Source organism: Corvus cornix, chromosome 1, assembly GCF_000738735.6.
Source record: "Corvus cornix cornix isolate S_Up_H32 chromosome 1, ASM73873v5, whole genome shotgun sequence".
NCBI classification, from domain to species: Eukaryota; Metazoa; Chordata; class Aves; order Passeriformes; family Corvidae; genus Corvus; species Corvus cornix.
This window is the reverse complement of record NC_046332.1, coordinates 9,125,224-9,148,403: the sequence shown is the minus strand read 5'-3', so window position 1 is coordinate 9,148,403 and position 23,180 is coordinate 9,125,224. Positions and strand designations below refer to the sequence as shown.

Below are 23,180 nucleotides of genomic sequence, written 5' to 3'. Positions count from 1 at the left end.
CGCCTGTGTGCACTCAGGAGAGCTGGCGTGCTCCAGGGGAAAGTGGTCTGACCAGGAAAAAAGGCAAGTGTCGCTCCTTGGTGCTGACAGGACAGACAGAGCCTTGGAAATATAAGTGCTTCTGGAGCTGCTGCACATACCACAGAGAGAGACAGACCAGGCTAAGGCTTTGAAACACCCCTAAACATGGACAACGTAACACATGCAGCCTGGCGGCTCAACATCATCAACTCCAGAAACAATTTGAGAGATGAGCTTCAAGCACCATGGATCCAAAATCAGTGATTCTCTCTCCTGTGCCTGCTCCCAGCTTTGCCGCAGAAGCAAAAAGCAATTTTTTTCAAGAGCTTTTAGTTTTCCCTATTGACATTAAATTGTCTCAAAGCTCCTCTTCTCTCTTTGGTGGTTTAAACCCCACCCTCTGCTAATAAACACCACAAGATCTGTGCATTAATCAAACCTCCTTCTTGGGTGCTATTCTCATTTCAAGAGCAATCAAATGGCATTGACTCCTTATGGATTTCTGGCCATTCTGAGACTTAATTTAAGCTGAGAGGTGTTTCCTTCTTCAACTCTGATTCAAGGGGCTGGACAGTAAAATCTGGCTCTATTTCAGCTGTGTATCAATCATGTAACTGTATTATCTTAAAATCTGATTCACAGCAGGGTAATGAATTTTCCCTTTAAAAAATCACAATGAAAAGGGCTACACAAGTGTGCCTGTTTGTCCACACATGTGTGAGAGGAACCTTCAGAGAAAAATTTGTATGAAGATAACAGCGTGTGACATGTACTCATATGAGACTTTTTGCTTTGCAATTGATACTAGCAAAAAAATAAGACGGATCATAATCTGTCCTCCTGCAAGATTCAGTGAAGATTTCTATGATAAAAACCAAAAAAGTGGAAATAGGCTTTGCAATGCAGCCTACAGGCAGCACTTCTCAGGTTAATACATGTAGTACACAATTTAAAACGTGTATAAATCCTGTAGTCATTGCCTTGACGTGACAAATGGAAATCTGAAACACAGAGGGTAGAAGAAAGAGAGGGAGAGAGGGGGATTTAAGATTTTCCAGAAGTTCCTCTCTTAGTCTACCTTCCCCCTTCCTTGCTCTGGATCCTCCTAAAGCACACTGTAAACCAAGTATAACTTAGAGAGCACTCTTATGAGGAGTCTGATTCTATCTATTTAAAAACTAGAGTAAAGTGGTAAACTGTGAAGTCCTGTTTCCCAGGCTTCTCTTTTCAGTTGTCTTCCCCCGAGTTCTAAATGAACTGAGGTAATTTTAGGCACTGCTGCAATCTAAGTAGTCGTGACTACAAATATTTATACTAAAGCCTTTTAAAAGAGTGAAAAAAGATGAATTTTAAATAAACTGTGTAGAAGTACAAAAAGATTATGATAGATAGATACTATTTGAAGAATTCTTAGGAGCTTCCTACTGCATTTTTTTGACTTATAGTTAAAGATAGTAGAGCTGAAAAGGAAACTGAGTAGGATTTTTTCCCCAGCTGTTTATGATAGCACAGAGTACTTCTTGGAAAGGAGAACTTGAAATCCATAGCAACCTTCTTATAACAAGTTAAAGCTATTTGTGAAAAGTGGCCAAGGCCCATGATCAACGGATACCAACACACACTAAAAATGGAAGGACAATAAATCTCTGCAGTGCACTAACTTGTGATCATTAAAAAATGTTGTTTTGGGCATGCAATACTCAGTGAGGAATACCGTCAACTGAAACATATTATTTCAAAATAAATCTGGATTTTTTCTCATGGGGATGCCATACCCCCCACATAGAAACAACCCAAGTCTACACTAACAGCCCAACTTACTTTTCAATAATGTTAACAGGAAGGTAACTGTGACATATTAACAAATTTTAATTATAGGTAGCAAAAATTACCACATACAAGAATTCTATGCAAGCCAGACTACCCACCACATACCAGGAAGTTTTACTGTCATAGAGGCAGAAATGGGAAATGGGAAGATGCTTTAGGAAATAAGGATGATCAGCAAAAACAAAGTAAAACTAAAAAATCCAGGGACAGTTAGCCTGATTTTCATACAGCTCTCTGTCAAAAGATGACAATGCTATCCAAAGTTGCTGGTAGTCTGAAACAAAAGTGTTGCTGCAGCTATGATGGTCTAGAGACACTAGCAAAGATATTCTGCACTTTAGACTTTAGTTAGGTTATATGCTTCAAAGAAAATATCTGGCAAGTTCTTAGCAGTGAAGAACTCTGGAAGAAGAGGTACAGAAAGGGCCATCAGACCTTGCTGGTGGACAGCTGGACAAAACCAGAACTCTCAGGTGACTTCCTTCTCTGTACTGAGACCCAATGTGTGACCTTAACTGTGTCAAAAGAGAGCAGCTGTCTAATTTGAGGAGGTGCAAATCCTAAGTGGGCTCTCACAGGCCGGAGAACGATGAAAAGAGAACAGGATCCCCTTTAGTGCTGTGTTTAGAGAGCACAGAGCATTTATGAGAACAAAACAAGCAACCTGGTCCTTCCAGACAGTTTTGTTTTTCTGTTTCTCTGTCCTGTCACCCTATTTCATACTTAAAAGGATTTTAAAAAACAGTCATCCCAAACTTTGGGAATTAGTGTGTGGTCATAGGGACAAGAAGAGCATGAAAATACCTGCTGCAGAAAATAATAATTTATATTTAAAAATGTAGCCTGACCAAGGAATTTCTTTTCTTACACTGGAAGATTCTGATACTGAGCATACGCGACAATCAAGTCCACATATAAAGACAGCAAAATTCTTTACTACCAGTTCTTCAGTGTTATTCAGCACCTAGCAACAACGCATTTTAGTGTTCAAACAAAACACAACTTATACTAACAAATGGCACTCAAAACAGCTTATTAAAATAATGTTTGAATGCACTGTCATTCAGCATTTTTAATTTTTTTTCTTAAAACCAGTTTAGAGATGACTGACTTCACTGATGTATGTAAACTAACAAAAATAAGGGAATGTACTGCAATCACTGTATTACTCACAGGCTATGACCAAGGCAAAAATAAAGTGTGTATTACCTTTTTATGGATGTTCAGCACAATTTAATAAAGCCGATGTTTACTTCAGAATGAACGTATGGCAGAAGTACTGTTTACTGAACAACCAATTTAAGTTATTATTCCTTGCATTCTATTTAATTTTATTCATAAAATCAAAAATCTTTAAACTCAACAACTTGTAGTAAAATTCTACTTTGTCTATTCCAAAGACAGAATTATTGAAATGTGACTGTGAACAGCAGTCAGAAAGTAAAGTCTGCAGCAGTGAAACCTGATACAAAAACAATTGCTTTTTCCATAGCCATGGGATTTAGGAAATTTCAGACACTAGAAAAAAGCCTTCAGATTTTTGTTGCTACTTTTTTTTTAATTGAGTGCTGAAGTATGCTACACAAACCTATTTGCTTCAATTCTCTTCACTGAGTGATTAAAATGCACAAATTTTGAGAACTATACAGTAAATAAACCCCTTCCAGCAGGAAATAGCCTCTAGCTTCAACTTATTTCTGTAGTAACATTTCTCCAAATTATTTGGAGTCCTTCTGTTCTACTTTTTCAGAAACATCTGTCTCAAGTCCTTGTTTCAAAGTACCAAACTGCAGGAATGAATCTCAAAAGTTTTTATGTGTTATATTCCTGTATGATATTGTTATCACTGTTGCATGACTCTACGTAAAAAAACCAAACCAAACCAAATAAAAAAAGCCAACATCCATTTAAAACATAAAAAACATAGATGCAGTTATTTATTAAAATATTTACAGATTCCTCCTTTTATCCCTATTTTAGAAATGCTTCAGGAATCTTAGTGTTCATCACTTGCACCAGTAATACAAGAACCTTCAGGGTTCTAATCTCTTCTTCAGACAGTTCTCTCATTTCCTCCTAATTAACTTTTAAGATTTCTATTCTTTCACCAGAAATTGGTGCCAGTCAAACTCCTCAGATCCTTGATGGAAATCTGACATGCTATCAGGGTTTACAGCAGTCATTAAGGGGGAAATGGGCTCTTTAAGCTATAGCAATCACAGGAGATGGTCTCCTCCATTCATCCTACCAAAAGTTTACTAATTAAAAAAATCCTGAAGTTCATGGGACAATCATTATTCTTCCTTCCTTTTTCACAGGACTGAAGACAGAATATGGCATCAAATCAGTTCTTTCAAAGGAAGAAACACTGATTTAAAAAGAGAACACGTAGACGAGTTCAGATTTAAATCCAATTCCTAGTTTTAAAATTCCAGTGGTTAAATTCACCCCTGATACTGTGAGGGGTTCACTACAATACATAATAATTGCTGTACACCTCAACAGCATTTCTGTAATCCCATAAAATTCTGAATTTTGTCCTTGTTGTTTTAATGTTTAATGTAATTACATTTACAGCCGACTTATAATGTGTAGCAGCAGCCTGACACAGTGGAAACATTTATATGCTATCACACAGATGAAAGAGCAAACCCTATTCCTTTTCATTCCAGGTGGTATTCTCAGCCCTTCCCAATAGCCTTATCAAATAGATGTCTTTTACTGTGTGCCTTGAAGCTACTTTGCACAAAGAGGAGGTGGAAGGAGGAGGAAATTCCAGACCTGAAGCATGTGCCACCTTTTCAGATTAAAATTCCTTGTGATTTGACTCCTACAGTAAAATCACAGCTGGGAGTCACTTATCAAAAGTTCCACTCACTATCTACCTTGCAGACAAGCTCTGTTGACCCTAAAATTAAAGACATCATAATCTAAAAAGGCTTGGTATCAGAGACTGCCACTGTAAAATATGAACTGGCCGGTATAATTTCCATAGGAATTCTTCTTTTTTCCTGCCAAACTGATAACACCAAATGTGTTTAGTGCCTTTGAATGGCAGAATTTACATTTTACAGTTCAGTCGCTGCTGCTGCAGCTATAGCTGCGTATTAGGCAGGGCCCTGTACCAAGTATTGCACGCTCCTCCAGAGCCTCTACTCGAGGAAGGAGAGCTAAGAAGACCTCAAAGATTACTGCTCACTACCAGTCTGCTGCTGACTGACCACAGTCACCTACAGCCACGGTTTTGGTGTCACTCTTGTGAAGTCCTGAAGTCAACTGACCCACTCAAGCTGTTTCTCCCAACTCCTGCTGAGTCTTATCTACACTGTCACTGCAATAATGGTTCCTGGCCAGCTGCACAGTAGGGCTGCCACTGGAGCCATAACTTACACTTGTTTCAGAAAGAACAGCTTGTTTCACCAGAAATTATAAACTTATTATAAAATTAGATGTCAAAAAAGCCCAATTAAGTACTGCAAATGGGAGCAAAGCAAATGGAAGTAGGTGAAAATATGTAAAACCTTTGGTTCTTAGATTTGCTTGAAAGCATTTTCATGGTTAAATGTGAAATTTGCAGATTCTTGAAGAAGCCCTAATTCTATTTGCATTAACGGTAAAACTAATTCTCTTTTAGTACTGAAGTTCTGAAGTCTGCATTTTTGGTAATTTTGTGTGTCTTAGGAACATTGTTTTCAATTATATATGTAATAATGAAATATATAATATTATACTTCCTACAGTCCTGCTTTGAGGCATAAAACTAAGCAAGTCACATAATAGAAACCTACACAAAACATGAAAAGCATATGCATCAAATACAATACAATATAAATACAATAAATATACCCAGTTTGCTTAGTGCTAGAGCAAGAGAGAAGTCCACTGGTTCCAGTAATGCCATTTTTCTGGCATTTTTTTCCTTTTCTGAAGCACATCAGCTACTTGGTAAAATATAATGTGTTGGCAAAATATAATGTATTGTACTCCGGGCTGCTTCCTGGCATTATGTATTGACTGAGGTATTTATTTAATAATTAATCATCTCCTGAACGAAACGTTTCCACATGTATTTAGCAATGTCTCTGGATGCCTTACAGATGCAGTACACATTGCTGCAAAATGAAAACAGAGGGTTCAACTCTCCAATTTTAGGTATATGGAAACAACATCAGGATTACATTTCCTTAACTATTTAATTTTCCGAGGAGACAATAAGATAACTTGACAGTTTTAGGGATGGAAATGCTTCCTAGCTGCAGGACTAGAACACTAAATGAAGGGTTCAAACTTCACTATGTCAATACAGAACTCCAAATCTGGCTTATGGATATGGCTGAAGTCACAATAAGAATACAACATCTGCATATAGGAAACACTTATGATCCCCAAAGTTAGGAGCCTGTATAGAAGAAAACAGCAATTCCAACAACCAGCATCTGTGACACCAGTGCCACGAGCAGGAAGAACAATAAAAAGGAACTGATATTCCCACCCCTCTCCTGTATTTTCTACAGTTAACAGTTTATTATAGAGAAAGAGGGAGAATTGAGCTATCTGAGCTGACAGTTCCTAGTCCAGGGACATGGCCTGGACCAGCTCCCAGCTCAGAGGCAGCGCTGTGGCTGTGCAGCATTCCCAAGAGCATTCCTGAGACAGAGAACCATGCATGGACCATGCAGGGTCTGCTCCACGGAGCAGAGGCAGAGCTGAGCAGGAGGAAGGGGTCCTGCTGGAGCCAGGGCAGCTCCCTGTGAGACCCCAGGCTAGCTGTTTACCACATCCCATCCACACCTCTCTGACAGCTGCGTATCTCAATTGCCCTGGTGCTGCACGCTGCGCCTTTTAGAACCCCAGATAACCCCCCACAGGAGAAAGCACACACAGGTCAGTCACAGTGTGAGTGGAAATGATGAGTAGGGAAGAAGATTAATCCTTTTCTTAGCAGTGCTGCCAACCCTGAGGATCTGAAGAGCACTGCTCACAGCCCTGTCTGCTGGGGTGCCACGTTTCACTCTCTGCCACAGCCCTACAGTGCAGACACTTGACAGATGGGGACGGTCTCTTTCCTGCCACGGACACACATCTGGGGTCACCACTGACAGCTCTCATATTCCTTCTCTGGCACAGAAACACCACAGCTTGTTGCTGAGATACTGAAGAGGAAAAAACCCAAACCAAAGCTCCACAAATAACCCTAACCCATTCAAACCCATGCCAAGACCCCTCCTTGCCCTTTGCTTAATCTAACATGCCTGCACAGTGGCAGCTCAAATGTCTGAGGCTGTGATTTCTAATGCAGCCCTCTGTTTACAAATATGTAACAAAAATAACTCAATTTGGCACAGCAAAACACACATTTACTAAATTCTACAGTCAACAGATCATGTGATGATAACCAGAAATGCAGAAAAGACTTGTCATTTCCATTCCTTAAATCACAACCCCAAAAAATCATAAAATTATAAAAAACAAACAACCAACCAAAAATTCAAAGACCCGTGTGTGCACAGTCAGGACAATGTTATTTTGGTATTGAAACAAGATCAGTCTACTTTTCTAGATGGAGCATAGTCAAAAAGCTGGCCCTTTAGGAAAAAAAAAAAAAAGTTATAACAAGGGAAGAGGAGAGGAGGGAAAAAGAGGAGAAGGCAAAAAAAGGAGAAAAATGTGAAAAAATCTGAATGGAAAATGCATTTTCTAGAGGAGTATTTTTTCCTCCCATAAAACTCGGTCTCTCAGATACGCTAATAAATGGATTTTGATCATAATTTATTTCATTACCAACTACAAATTGTCCTTATACATTACAGTTTCTCACATCAATCCCTCCTACGAAGACATTAGTGCAGACAAATGGCTCAGGAGGCAATCCATTCACACTGGGAAACAAATCATCCCATAACAATATCCTCAGAGCAAAGCTGCCACAATGTAAATATCTACTGTGTAATACGAGCACTTAAAAAATCTTGATGAATCAGGACTTAGGCTATGATCTTAAAAATACCTTAAAAATACCAGTTTATTATCAAAGAGATCTCACTCGATTTCTAACATCTGCATACTTATGTCATTTTATATCTATTAGCACCATTAACCTAAATGGGATTTCAAGTATCTTTTTGTTTATTATTTTGAATAGACTATGAAAGATTAGGGCTACCAAGAGCTTATTTCCAGAAATGTAACTGCACAACCAGTCATTAAAGCAAATTTTCTAAATAGTAACATTTTACAGGATTAAGTTAATTTAAGACACGATCTTCAGAACGAATCACCATTTAAAAAAATAATTCAGCCTTCTTCCTTTGAATGAACTGTGCTTACTGCTCACAAGTTTATCTTTTATTCTACAACACTGAGCATGAGAGCTGGTTATTTTACAAACATAAGGTATCAGTTTTGATGTATAAACATCATGGTGACGAACAAAACAGAACATCTCAAAATTCTTGGTTTTATGAGAGCCTCAACAAAAGAATTCAATACTTTCCTAACAGAGGGACACCAAATGTTTCTGGTGGAATAAAGGAGAGCAGGGTAAGGACAAGACCTTTCCTGTTACAGTAAATGTGTCAAAATAGAGGCCTGTTACCAAATAAAATACTTTTAAGCCTATACTTCCCCAGAACTCCATAATCACTAATTCCCACTGAACAGAGAAAAGGACAGAGGGACCATCAGTGCCTAGAAAAAAGCACCAGGATACATCATTGCCTGTCTGCTAGCCAGGAAAGGAAGAGAGGGATTATCTGAATAGTGAACATCTGGATTGTGTATACAAAGGCAGCGAAGGATTTTTATACATATTAGTTCACTGAGCTCTACTGAATTTTTATCTTACAAAGAAACAGTAGTGCTACGATACGCTTCTATAATGAAAAAGCAACAGGAATTCCAGTGGTCTGGGTTAGTGTATTAAAAGACACACAAAGAGATTTATCATTCACTGCTTCTCTACTATATTTAATTGAAAAAACTTGGCAGATACTTGAACTTGCAACTCCTTGAATTAAAACAATGCATCTTATAACACTGACCTTCTTCTTTCTGTTAGCTTTTCAGATACAAAGATTGCAAATGACATGATTCTGAACTTGAAGAACTAAAATTCAAAACATACTCAGTTCCCCATCCCAGTATTGTAAAGACTGCTTAAAAAAATCTTACACGTGAAGTGTTTCCATTTCCTCGGAATACAACCCAAGCCAAATTTGTATTTTCACATTTTTTATCTCTACAGTTGTTGTACAAAAAAAAAAAAAAAAAAAAAAATCAAATCAACTTTATTCTAGTACAACTTTATTCAACTTCATTCTTTGCAAAGAAACATTCTTACCTTGAACTGTTAAAGTTGCTGACGCCTCAGCTTTTCCAACCATATTTTCTGCAACACAAGTATACGATCCCATGTCTCCTGCCATAACTTTCTTGATTTTCAAGGTATGATCATCACGGATTTCGTATCTTTAAATATAGATAGCAGTTAACAATGAATAGGAATAACAGAACTTTGTACAATTTCTGCAAAGGGTAAAAATATGGGGGATTTGCTCTCAAATATTCTTATTTCTGTATTTCCCATAAGGGAAAAAAAGTATAAATACTTATTAACTGATAATGTAAAATAAAGTTTTAAAAACAAAATATATCCAAGCATTTGAAAACCTTATTCTGATATTATATGCACACAATCACAAAGCCCTAATGCAGAACATCTTGTTAGAATTCTTTTAACAAGTAAATATAATAATAGCTATTACTCCTCAACTGAATGAAAGATTTTTATTAATATGGTTGACAAGAAAATACTGTTCCCAAGAAGATCAGAATTGCTTGAAAGCCAAGATAAATCACAATTCATTCTTTTTTGTTCTTCCTAAAGAACAAAGTGGCCTTTTACCAATTTCTCTCCCTTCATCACCTTTCTCTCTTTTTTGTATAATGCAGTCACTGTGTTTCTGTTTATGGTAAGTAGATTTTTCTCCTAAAAACGGTAGTTTTCATTAAAGCTATAGACTAAACTATCAAGAAGTTGGATTGGTTGGCTGAAGCCAACTGTTAAAGGGTTTCTTCTTTCAATCCATTCCCCTGAAAGTTTTTAAACCGATAATTAGCATTTCAAGGTAAGTAAATAACTATTTAATCTATCTCTATATCTATCTATCACAGGATGTATTTATTTTTAATAAGATGTTTTACTTTTTGGCTTTAATTACAGCAATGACAAAAAAAAAAGTTAATTGCAAACCTAGTAACAAATACATGTATAACCAAGGCAGCTCTTTACATTACCAGACTACATTTTATATCCATTGCAATTCCAATACATACCTCTTGATGTTGAAATGTCTTTTACTATTACACATTCTCCAAAACTTTTAGTAATCACAAGAGACTCTTCAGGTGAAGAATTAATCTGTATCTGACATTACTGACTGAACTTGGTTATTTTATGTTATATTTGCCATGTGTTGTTACAACAAAAAACTTGAGACCAGGCTGTTCTTAAGTTTCAAAATAAATTGTAGCTTCAACTAGAGCACAATGGTAATTAGAAATGTCTTACTGGATCAAGCCAGGCCTTTTGTATTCAAGACAAAGAAATGCTAGCTGTCAATCACTGAATGGCCCCATCATATACCAAACTAGATGTCATAAAAAGGGTAACTCCAAGTACTGCACCTTGCTTTTGGTAGCTCCCCATCATCTTTTCTCCATCTCACTGTAGGGACTGGGTCACCTCTTGCCTCACACTTGAACTCCGCACTGTCATCCACAGTTACCGCCAAATTGCTTGGTCTCTTCACAAAAGATGGCCTCTCTAAAGGGAAAGGAAAGGAAAACAAGGATTAATCCAGCAGCTCTGTGTCTGAGTTGCACAGGATCTCTGTGAGGCTGCTCGCAGGTGTCAGTAGGAGCAAGTGTTCCATGCAATAATTTCCAGTGCTGCATTAGAAAGGCAACATTTTCTTTCACCAGCACACATGAAGTAAAACAAGTCAAAAAAGCCCCAGAATGTCCTCTTTGTAGTTTTTGTTTATAAAAACTGCTGCTATCCCTGGCTTAATTTGCAGGACATGGATCCTGGCTCACCAGAGTCAGATTAATTGCTGCATACTTATGCTCAGACTTTCTGGAACAAAAGGGGATCTCAGTACAGGCTGTGTCATTTTGGCAAACCCTGCAAATTTCAGGAAAGGTATTGATACACTTTCATACCTGTAACAGGTTCAAAGCTGCAGGTTGCTGGACTATTGATACGTTCATAGTTCTACACGAGGCTGCAGTACAGTGAGGTTTGCACACTCCCAAGGAAAAAAGCGGTTTTAAACAATTTCTGGAATATTCCAGGAATGACCCATCTAGAAGAGCAGCACTAGATGACAACAGCATGTCCATAAAAGAACTGGGAAAGTTTAACAGGAGAGTGTTTGGCAGGTTCCTTTGCCTAAGGCAGATGAACTTTTTGTCTATAAACCTGTGAAAGCTCTGAGGGAGTTGAGAAGGCAGTTGCATGTTTTGACTTTGTATGTATTAAAGATATAAATATCATCCCCCTGGAACTGGAAGAGTCTGAAGCCATTGGCACCATCAGGAAGCGTGAATACCCAAAAATACACCACAAATTTCTCACAGGAGTACAAAACGACCAGACAGAAGGATAAAGAGAAAATCCCATGCTCTTCATGTCTCACATTTCTGTTTGAAAAAAGCAGTTCTAAATATTACTCAGGCTTTGCAGATATAGAGATTCAATATTGCAAAAAGTTAATGGTTCAAAAAAGAAATGTGAACTGAACAAAACCTCATTAAAAAAACCCTTTATTCTCAAGGATGTCCAGACCAGCTGAACACTTGTGTGGTAGAAAACTTAACTTTGCTGGCAATGCCTGGAAACAATGTTAAATGAAACAGCAAGATGATCTTTAAGCTGTCAGTTCTAGCCTGGGTTCACATACAAGAAGTGAGAAATAAAACAGATCTACAGGCATAAATCTAACTGGGCATTAAAAAGATACAAATATAGACCATCCCCTGTCCTGGCCCCTTTCTTGTAGATGCCGAAAAAACGAAACCTGAATGTAAGAAAAGAACATTTCAGATTAAACGTCAGGGTAGGAGCAGTTTGGGGAAGAATATTTAACTTAACTATGCAAGAGAAAAAGGACTGATCTGGTAAGCCCAGGACTGCTGCGCAACTGCAAAACCCACAAGAGGTGCATTGTTCTCCAGATCAGTTTCCTAAAGGAAGAGTAATGGACTTCCAGGAGTTTTTGTCTGCCCATTCATAACACTCTTATTCAAATGCAGAAACGGATAAGGGAAATCAGCACTGATTTAAGGATCTATCTTTGTCACACAATTATTTGGTACATACAAGGAAAGCTTAGCAAGGATCACTTTGAAACTTTCTAATATTACAGTTTCTGGCACGCAATCCTCCCTCTGATCTAAAGCAGAGACCTAAAAGCAAAAGTTCAACTTCTAAATAACCAAACTTCATAAATAGAAGATTAATGTAGAAAAATTTTAATATATGAAGTCAGCATATTTCTAGTGCTTTTTCACGCATATCCAAGTCTGAGTTGAAAGAATAAGGTATATTAAAGATTTCTAGACATAGACTAGTAAGACATTCAAAGCTTCACTGCCCCATTTGAAAACAAAACCTCACTAGTCTCCCCAGGCTGAAAATCTGAAATATGTCTGAAAGGAACAAGAGATGAGGAAAAAGCCAGACAGAGCTCTGCCTGCAATGCATCCCTCTTACAGGTGTTTAGCAGGAGTGGTGTTTTTTCAGCCTAAATTACCAAACGGTCCAGCCCATGATTCCTTGGCTGGCAGCAGACTCGTGATGAGCTATTAACTGGTACAGTTAATTAGGAGCCTGGTGCTGCAGGACTTTACTCATGACTTTCAAGTTTAGATTTTGCTTGAAAGTTCTGAAAGTCTATTTGACAATAAACTCCCTCCCCTAGAGCTTCAAAAGTGTTTATACAAAACCAAAATAAAACAGTACAGGGGACCAGAAAGTCTTCCTCAGTTTCTAAAGGGTTACGCACTACTTTCTTCCTGGATACTCAGTTTGAACAATTTTAAGATGGTGTAAAAGCTTGTTTCATTAAGGAAACCCCTGCTTCACATGAAACTCTGAACAGTGATCCAGCCATGGACACTGGAATTATTTTCAGTTTGAGAATTAAGTACAAAAGCATCTTCTGATAGGAAAATTGTCCCAGCTGGGCTGCAGAGCCATTAACTTCCTCTTAATTTGCTAGAACAAAACCACGAGAAAAACATTTTCAACACAGAAAACGAAATGGATAAGAATGATCTCTTAAAAAAAAGCTTACTAGGAAAAACAAAAGTTGGACAATTTCACCAACATTTTCATTTTAAAGGAGTTCTTACCTAAAACAGTGAGCTCCGCAACTTCGCTTTCACGTTCTCCCACCATATTTGTTCCAACACAAACATATTTGCCAGCGTCATTCTTTCTTGTGTATGTGATCATAAGCTTTCCTCCTCTGATCTAGGACAAGTCAAGGATAACAAAAACACTTTAATATGAATTATCAATTTAATAATAATAACAACTTGAAAAATATTTTGTTACAGATAATGAAACAGAACAAGCCATCAGTAATTCTCCATATCACATAAAAAAGTGGAAAAAAATTAATTTTAGCTTAATTTCCTTCTCTGATGCAAAAACCTCGTGTTTTAGTTCCACATCAGTATTTTAAAATCTCTGAGATTTGGACCCTTGTTAGTTTTTTCTTCATTCTGTGTAATGTAATGCTGGCTGTTCACCAGTCTGTTTAATGCCTGTTAGCCAGAAGGACTACAACTCCTTCCCATGTACTGATACAATCAGGTGGAGAGTAAAATTAGCACGAGACATAAATCTCATTTTTACGTCAAGTGCTGCAATTACTTTTTCTTGACAAGAAATATGTGCATGCTATCCTGCTGCTGTCGTGCTCATTACTATTCATGCATTTTGTGTTTGTTTTGGTTTTCATTTCTAAAGGAAGTGAAGGAAATTATTTATTCTTTAGTTCTTCTCACCTTTAAATAAGTAACTTTTAAGGCTGATAAGCAGATGAGCGGAAGCAATTAAATTCTTACAGGGAAATGAATAACATTCTGCTCTTAATTTTGAATTCAGCTTTTGGGAGATAATGGAATTCCAATGATCCCCAAATCACAAAACACACTTACCTTTGTGATTCTGAATCTTATTACGTTATATAAAAATATACATTAAATGCTTATGAAAGTATCTTATCTTCCTTTAAAAGGATTTATTCTCCTGTTTTATTGACCAAATGGTCGAACAAGTTTCAGTTCACCAAATGCAGCAAAATTTGCGTAGGCAGCTGAGTAAGTACCATGTTTACTTTGACATACAAAGAAAGTTTCTTAATTACATAAACTACATTTTGAAGTGCACATATGCTTATGGGCCAAATCACTTATGAAAACCACTGCTGTTCAAGGCAGGAGCGGAAGTGGACAATAAATAAAAGCCACATATGAAGCTACAGGAAAGGGTCTAATGTGGTCAGTGACAAGGAGGAGAGTGTTCTCAATATGAGGTATTTAGCTTGAGTTGCCTGCAGCTAGAAATCTGTCCCTGGAAATTTGACATCTTGAGCAGCGTTGGGCTCTGATTGTCATTGTAGGATGTACAGGCACAAAGATGACAGTCAGTTATTGAGATAAATGGACACACACGTGGAACATAGATAGTGTTGCATACAAATTTCATTCTGTTGCCTTTGGCACTCATTGCTTGAGAGCACAAGAGATATGTCCTTTATCATTCAGAAAGCTGGTAATGCTGAAATTTCAATGGAGATTTGAGGCATGAGGAATGAAAAAATAAAGGTGACCTGCAAACACACATTTTTCAAGAATCTATGTGCATTTTAAGATTGCTGACTGCCTGAACTGGTAAGCAGGAAAAGGGAATGCAAAATATAACTAGAAGTCTATCTATATTGCTGTTTTACATCTCCCTAAATCACATAAAGCAATTTATTTTCCAAATAATGTATGCAAAGGATTTAAAAATCCCACAATTTTTGAATGACTTCCACTTGCATTTTGGGATTGTTGTATATCCAGATACATATGCAGAAATATATACGTTTTATGTGTATAAATACTGACCACACTGGCTATAACAAAGAAATGTATTTATGTATCACAAGAATTTGCCAACTTAAAAACCCATGTAAACTGAAATCAGTGATGTTCGTGCATGTCTTCAGAGCCTAAATCCTAAAGACATCCAGTAGCATTTGTGCTCCTCTGTTATTTTATCACTTTAGAAAATCCCATTCAAATCCACCACAATACGACACAACTGCGTATCTTGCACAAATTGTAACCTTAAGCAGGAACAATCCTAGGAATTTCTTGCAAGAATTGCTACAAGACTCTCTTCAAAGCATAGATGGAGAGAAGCATTAAAGCAGAAACATAGAAAAACTAAAAAGTCACTGAAAGCTGCTTTTCTTGCAAGTTATTTGAGATTTAGATAAAGGAGACACAGAGGAAACATTCCCTCATGGATGTTGAGGCAGACTTCCTAAGATGTGACATGCATGCTGAAGGAAGCTGTGCGTACAAGATAGAATTCTGAATGCATTTACAAAGGGGTTTCTTTTGTTTGCTTGGTTGGTTTTCCTAAAACATGAGAAGGGTTTAGAACTTTAGCTACAATGATGGCTATTCCACGTGGAATTCTGATGAATTACACAGCTACAATAAAATGTGCTACCACTAGATATGGAATTACACATGTCTGCAACTGGAGCAGTCACAGATGGCTACAAGGAAGTGAACATCCCCAGGTGGGTAACTACCAAAATTCTTCATTGCATTTTAAACAATTAGGTACTCACCATTTCAATAAGACTCGTCAGTACCTTCAGTTTATTAACATGACATTGCAAATGAAAACTGCAAATGAAAACTATGCAGCTGTGAAAAACTTATGCTGTCTATGTGCAATATTTCTTCTCAATAGGCAATCCCAGAAATACCCATGGACTGTAGACCAACAGCTTTAAGTAAAAAAAGTACACAATGAAAGACATCCATGTGAAATTTGGTAGGAACACATAAAGAAACTCTGCTGAGTTTGTCTTACTAAGTTCATACCCAGTAAGTCCAGTTCACATCCAGTATTTAGAGATGTAAGCAGTCAAATCACCTTTGGAGACAATATATGAAATCTTGCAAATTAGAACTATTCATAGTCTGTGTATACTTAACAGTTAATGAAAGCATTTTAATTTGAGTGCTCTGGCTCTTCTCACATTTTTGCCCCTGCTCCAGAATACACCAGCTGGACTTTATAGCAGCAAATGATATAATGGTTTGCAAAAGTGACAGGCAGTGTACCATTATACCCCAAACCTTTTGAGAGTTGTGACCATGCTGAATACCAAGAGAAGTCCTTTCTTCCTAGTAAGCAAGATACAGAAAACAGTTTTGTTCCACCACTCTAGTAGATATGGTTGTGTCGTGGGAAAAGAATGGCTTTGCTAACTGCCAGAGCTTAAAGTCTAATTCTGAAACTAAGTGTCATGTTTCATTTATACCAAAATGAAGACAAGGCACTTTTTGACTTTTCATGCCTCTTCAGGATTTTGTTCTGCGCCTACCAGCAAATCTATCAGGGCTTTGCAAGTAGGATAATACAAGAATAGCACTGAATTCTAATAAGAGAAAAAGATTGTGATCAGCATTTCACAGATGATCTTCAGCTGCCTGTAACATGTATGGATTATTGTATGTATGCAAACAAAATATATGATGGTATGGTGACTTACAAAGACTTATTGAAAGCTGTTTTCTGTGACCTGCCTGCCTGACCATATTTTGCTCCTCATCAGTAAATTGTTCATTCAAGCAAGTCCACTTCATTTATTTCTTTAAACAATAGTTGGAGATGTTCATACAGAAAACTCTAGGCACCCACAGAGTTAACTAGGTCCAGAATTGTAAATTATGGCCACCCAGCAGCAAAAAATCATATACAAATCATGAATCAACTCAGCCAATAAATCAAATCCATAAAAACTTACCCAAGGGTTCTACAACATACCACCAAGAATTCAGTATAGCTGTACACACATATATTCTTATTCTAAGACCATATTTTATATACCTATGTGCGTTGTGTATATGTGTGTAAATTTCTGTATGTATAAATCCATGCCCATCTGTCTGTGTTATGAAATATTTTTATATATGTGGGTGATTCATTTGCTTTTCACAGAAATGTGGTATGAAATATGAGACAGAATGAAGCCATAAGAGAAATGCTTGGGAAGTCCAAATATAAATGTGAATGACATTTTTTTTAAACTTTCTTTCAGTTCCTAGTTTAATTCTATTTAATAAATGAAATCTGCTCTGTTGCAAAATAATTCTAAAGCAAACAAATTCATAGGAAAATCAAATTTAGACTGCAGAATGAAATACTGACTTTTGGTCGTATAGCCAGGGTTTCTGCATATGTGATATCACAAATTTCATATATTTCAGTCTTCTAGAGTACAGCATACACAACAACTCATTTTCTTTAAATTGAAAGTGGTGGGCATGTGATATTAACCTGCTGCTTTAAAAGTGTACCATTTAATTACAAATAACAATATAACAGTCGAAGTACGAGGTGAGTTCAGGCAATTGCAATTAATAGTGTCACTAGCCGGTATATCCAGCTTTTATTTCTTAGTTAAGAAACAAGAGAGTTTGTTCATTTCCCTCTGTCTGGTCTAGCATCCCAAAATATCCATATGACAACTCACCACTGCGACAGAGGCTCTGAGGCATGGAACGTCAGCAATAGAAGGCAGCTTTGCAGTTTGAACAAAGTTGAACAAAAAAGAGTACAAATGACTATCTATCTCAAATTTCTATTTAAAAATTCATATCTTGTTCCAAGCCTTGTGAATCCCATGTATTCTTCCCTACCTATTATAGCATGCTTAAATATCAGACACTAGACATCAAAATGTGTTTGGAGCAGGTCTTCGACAATGATTAAAGTTTGTTCTTGTTTAACTTCAAAGTTCAGACAGAGGAGTCTGTCCTGCTTTCTGTTCCATTCTCTGGGACCCCAGGAAGGTACATGCTGCCTCCTCCAGATCAAACACATGAAAAATTCTATTTGAAAGTAGTCTGAAACATTCTTTCAAGTGGTGTTCCTGTGCTGTAAATCTGTCATGACAAAGTGCAAGCCAATTGTTCCCCCCTACCACATAGACCAACAAAACAGCTTTGCAATACAGACAGGCCTGAAGGTAGCCTAAAGGAAGGTGCAAAATGCATAGGAAGGTGGCTTTACGTAAAAAGAAAGTACTTAAGGGAGATAAAATGACAATAGATTCAAGCTGCTGCCTCTGGTACCCCTGCCAATCCAGCTAGGATACATCAGAGGCAGAATCAGATTCAAGTCCCCTCATAAGACTGCTTTTCTCACTTTTCTGGCCTCATTATTAATGGCTGTAACTACAAGAAGATGGATATCTACAAAGGCATAAGGGTTATCTGTGTCCTGAATTGCTTGGTGAATTCAGAGGCAGCTGAGAGTTATTCAGCCCTTGGCATTAATCACAAGTCACCAAATATCAGAATTACCATATGTATTTGATACTTCACCCATTGAAACTGTAGAAACGGCCAAGATACATGCAGAATGTCATAAATGAAATTCAGAAAAGAAAAATCCATGCCTCAGCATATGCAATTTTCAGAAGTTTAAAACTGTAACAATTCCAAATTAACTTTCTACAAACATTTGGCTTTTGTTAATCACAAAGGAAGATTTAATTCCTAGTAATCTGTATTGGCTCACATTAGTCAAAACTCATTTCTGAACAGACAGCTATGTTTATATGACAATATTTGAACCAGTAAAATACTTCCCTGAAATGCTTTCACAGCTACAGTACAAAACATTTTCTATGCAATACTTCCTTTCTTATTATAAACCAAGATTAAAATCTTACGACAAAAGCATGTTACAACTATCTTCATGGTCTTGAATCTGTTCTACAAGGATCACAAAAAAAAGACAAAAAAGAAGCAAAGGCTTCATAAAGTGTTTTTTACATCGTTATTTACTAAGTACAGAAAACACACTAAACTCAACTAATGGTCAACACATAGGAACATTCTATGGGTCACTTAAATTATATCTGGAACTAGCAATCTTTCTGCAACATCCAAAGGCCCAGCATGGGAATGATGTGTTTACAATGACAACTGTGAAATTTCTGTAAAACTGTAAATTTAACCCCATGCATAAATCTCCCCTGGATGCACTGCTGCATATGTAGCTTTCACTACAATCAGTGATTGAAATCAGAAATAAAAGTGAACTTGAACTGAACTCCATGTCTGGTATGTCTTCATTTCTCTCCCCTTAAGCAAGTCAGATGATTTGAAGTTATCAGTTACACATGAATTTTCTTTTAAGCATCCCCACTACTGTGCTATTCACACACTTCCAAGGATAAAATCTCAGACTAGCCAGGGTTAATTTGCCATACAAAATCTCTCAGTTTTTAATTACGTTACCTAAAGAATCACAAATGCAATAAGGAATAATACTAACATAATAATAATACTAACAATCCACAAATTTAAAAACATATTTAAAAATCCTACCTGGTAACCGTAAAAGAAACTACATAACCCAAATCTCCAGGGGAATTTAGCAGCCTGTTTCCCACTGAGAGTGCCCACAGTGTAAAAGACAGACTAAGGTCACTCTGAGGGGCTGTGTTAAAGCCACCAAGGATGAAGCCAAGGGCCCACCTACATGACCAGACCTGACTCTGCATGTGGCAGATCACACCTAAACCCTGCAGACAGCACCAGGGGTGGAGTGAGGAGAGTACAACCACCATGACTTTCCAAAGGGGTCCAGATTCTGCTGCTGATTCCAAGGGGATTTCATTTCCTAACTGTCATTGCAGATATTGACAATATTGTCTTACTTTTCTGAGTCTGGAGCTAATGTTGGCAGGGTGAAAACATGGATGGATTTAAGACAACTGTATATCGTGGGGTGTATTTCATCAATAGGAAATTTCCTACTTTCCCCTAAGAAAAGAGCAGCTGTGCAGAGCGTGAGTCTTCAACAGCAGAACCCTAACTTTTAATTTCAAACTTTAGAAGGACGGGTAGGTGAAACTTCACCAAGACTTGTAGTCTGATGAAAGACATTTCTCAGAGATCTCTCACAGCCACTGTGCTAAAATATGGGATTGTTCAGGGTCCTTATACAGGGTTTTCTGAAGGGAACTTTTCTGACAGGACTCAAGTTATCAAGAGATTTGAAGCAGAAGTTCATAGGTCTTCTTTAACCGTGAGCTCCCACAAGAAAATGAAAGTCCTTCAAGATGCAAAACCAAGGTTCTCCTAGACTTACAAGTACAATTGTGAAGCAACAACAACATCCTCACAGTTTGAGAGGAGGGAATAGAAATGAATTATTCACATTTTTTTCCTGGCTGGTCTGTGCAGCAGGTCATTATTTTCAGCTGTGGCTTCATTCACTCAGTGACCTTCTGAGATGCAGCAGCTTTGGCTCAGACTCCCACTTGTCTCGAAGAGAAGGCACATCCCCTCTCAGCCTGGCTGCCCACTGCTGGCTCCTCACTCAAGGGATGCAAATCTCAGGCTCCCGGATCCTTCCCGTGACCGCTGCACTTCCTGCACTAAATTGCCTGTGAAAGCTTTCCTCCCTGGAGCTGGCACAGCAGCTTCCCAAGGGAAGAAGGATTTTCTGAGTTCCTCTGGGGCTAAACCTGAGCTCTTTATGGCAGAGAACATGAACTGAGAACCAAACTAAGCAAATAAAATTAGTCACAGGTGACTAAAATGCAGTGGATTCTTTTATACATGTCCAAGTTTGTATTTTAACAGTTTTAAATTTTGAGACAGACTTGACTTCTCATTCAAAATATTTTCTTTCAAAACTTTATAATCAAGTTAACTTACAAAGACGTTTTGGCCCTGCCAACTAAACACTACAAATAAACAAGTATTTTGCAAAACTAACCTTGAAAAAAATATAAAATGTTTTCTAATGTAACTAAAAACCTAGTGATTCTCTGTCTTTTGACCAAGATGACGTGCCATGGAAATGAGACCACACTTCAAAAGGAGCATATTAGATAACAGGGTTAACCCACGTTAAGTTTCTATTGCATTTATCTCTGACTGAGCCTTATCTCTGACTGAGCCTAAGCTTAGTAGAACTCTTCTATAGTAAATGCTGGACACACAAAGTTGTGAAAACATTAAACCTTTCCCATCATTTGTGGAGCACTGTCAAAAAGAGGAGCATATGCACCACAATGCTGATTTTTCATGAACAGTTAAACATGAAAGTCATATATTAATCTGCCACATTTCACTCTTCCATCACCGTTCACTACAGCTCTCGTGACTGCAGCACATGCAAATCATAAATCACAGATTTCCTTGTGTTTTTTGTGGTCTGCACACAAGCCTCGTGTTACAGGACTGAGGTGAAAACCTGCAGTCATAGGCAACCACAAGCAAATCTTGAGTGTAACTTTCATTTCTATTGAAGGAGCACTGAAAAACCCCTGGGCTAGACATTAGTGATACAGAAAGGCCTCTCTGCTTGGAAGATGCTAAAATTTAAACTTACAAAGAACAAGGAGGAGAATGTATGCACAGAGAAGCAAAGAGCAAATCCCCCAATTTCCCCAGCTCACAGAGCAGCCCAGAACCATTATTTTTATGCTCAACTTCAGATCCTCCAGAGAGACTCCACAGGCAGGGAATGACCTGCCGCTCTTGGTCTGCTCACAAACATTCAGCCCTCTGTTGCCACAGACTTTACAACACAGGCTGATCTTCAGCAACACACAGCGAAGCCAGGAGCTACTCGGAGTTTCTCTGACTCATAAAATAAGGCAGCACAGGTTGCAGTCAAGCAGAACAAAGCACACACTGTTCCCATTCTCTATCTGCACTGGGAGCAGCGCTCCCTGATGCTCGCGCGCTTCCCGCTGCTGTCCTTCGACTGTGATACCCCGTGAGCGCTGCTGTTCGTGGGCTGCTGCCGGGCTGGACACTGAGGAACACGCTCCAGTGGCAGCAGGAACAGGCTGCCATCCAGTCAGGCTCTTCTCACTCAGCCCTTGCCTTTGGAGCTGCAAACCCTTACTGCTCAGTGTATAAATGGAAGTGGTTACCTTATGAAAAAGCCGAGAATGAAGAGACTGAAGCCTGAAAAGCAAAGCCTCTTGCCTTGCCTTGTCTGCTCGCGGCTGGGGGCTGCCCGAGCTATTCAGGGGGGCTTTGGAGCCCTGCTGGGATAATTGCTTCCTTTGCAGCAGTTCCTGGCTATTCTTCTCAGATGCCACAGTGGGTTTAAACTCCTGGCACAGTTCTTGTTGTTGTTAAAAGGGTATTGTAAACTGCACCAATGGAAAAGGCTGAGACAGAAATGTGGCTGGAAGGGGGGGAGAAAGTGTTCTGGACACTGAAAATACTAGCTGCTTGACTTTTCACATTTGTATTTGCAAAGTAAAGTGAACTACAATCTAGCCAGGCAGGTTCTGTATGGAAATCAGTCTCCTGTTTGCTGATGTTTGCTATTATTGGAACAGGCTTGTAAAAATGGCAGAGAAATTTAAATTACTCTGCACTTTATTTTCCTGTTTTATCTTGTGTCTATGTGCGTGCCTTTTTTAGAATTAGTACTATCCTAACATAAATGAGCAGCTTTGATGTCTTCTGTGGGAGCAGCGTAAAAAGAACATCATGAATAAGAAGCAATCTTTACAGAAAACTAAAAGTGTTACTTGATCAGATTTCAGTTCACTTGGTACAAATTACCTTTTTTATGATAGTGACAGGAAGTTAAAAACTGCAATATGCACTCCCACAGTATACTTTCTTCCCCCAAAAACACAGAAAGAGCCCACACTATGCTTCCAAAACATACAAACACAAATATTGAGACTGAAGTAAACACTTAACTTTTAAAGACATTACTGCTTCTTTACCAGCTACTTAGCATGACAAACAGAAAAAAAAAAAAAAAAAGTTATACTTTTGCACTTAAAAGACTCATCTACATCACATTCTGGCTGAATTTTTCAAAAGAAGATGGCAAAATTTAGGAGTCCATGGCTGCTGCAGAAGGTGTGGGGTAGACAGCATTTCTGCCTGTCAGATGGACACACTGATATGTCTAGGTAGTTGAATTTGCAATTCCACTTTCCAAACCTGGTCCTGAATGTTGATCACCA

The 23,180-nt window shown here is 38.0% G+C and overlaps 1 protein-coding gene across 8 annotated transcripts in view; it reads right to left on the bottom strand.

The window, feature by feature from the left end:
• Positions 1 to 23,180, bottom strand: part of ROBO1 (roundabout guidance receptor 1) — a 698,238-nt gene that overhangs the window by 71,838 nt on the left and 603,220 nt on the right. For all 8 annotated transcript variants that reach the window (XM_039556121.1, XM_010399516.4, XM_010399517.4 and 5 more), the window contains 3 exons: positions 13,267 to 13,387; positions 10,537 to 10,675; positions 9,191 to 9,318 (listed from right to left, as the gene is read on the bottom strand). In XM_039556121.1, the coding sequence (XP_039412055.1) occupies positions 9,191 to 9,318; positions 10,537 to 10,675; positions 13,267 to 13,387 (388 nt within the window). The remainder of the gene's footprint in view (positions 1 to 9,190; positions 9,319 to 10,536; positions 10,676 to 13,266; positions 13,388 to 23,180) is intronic.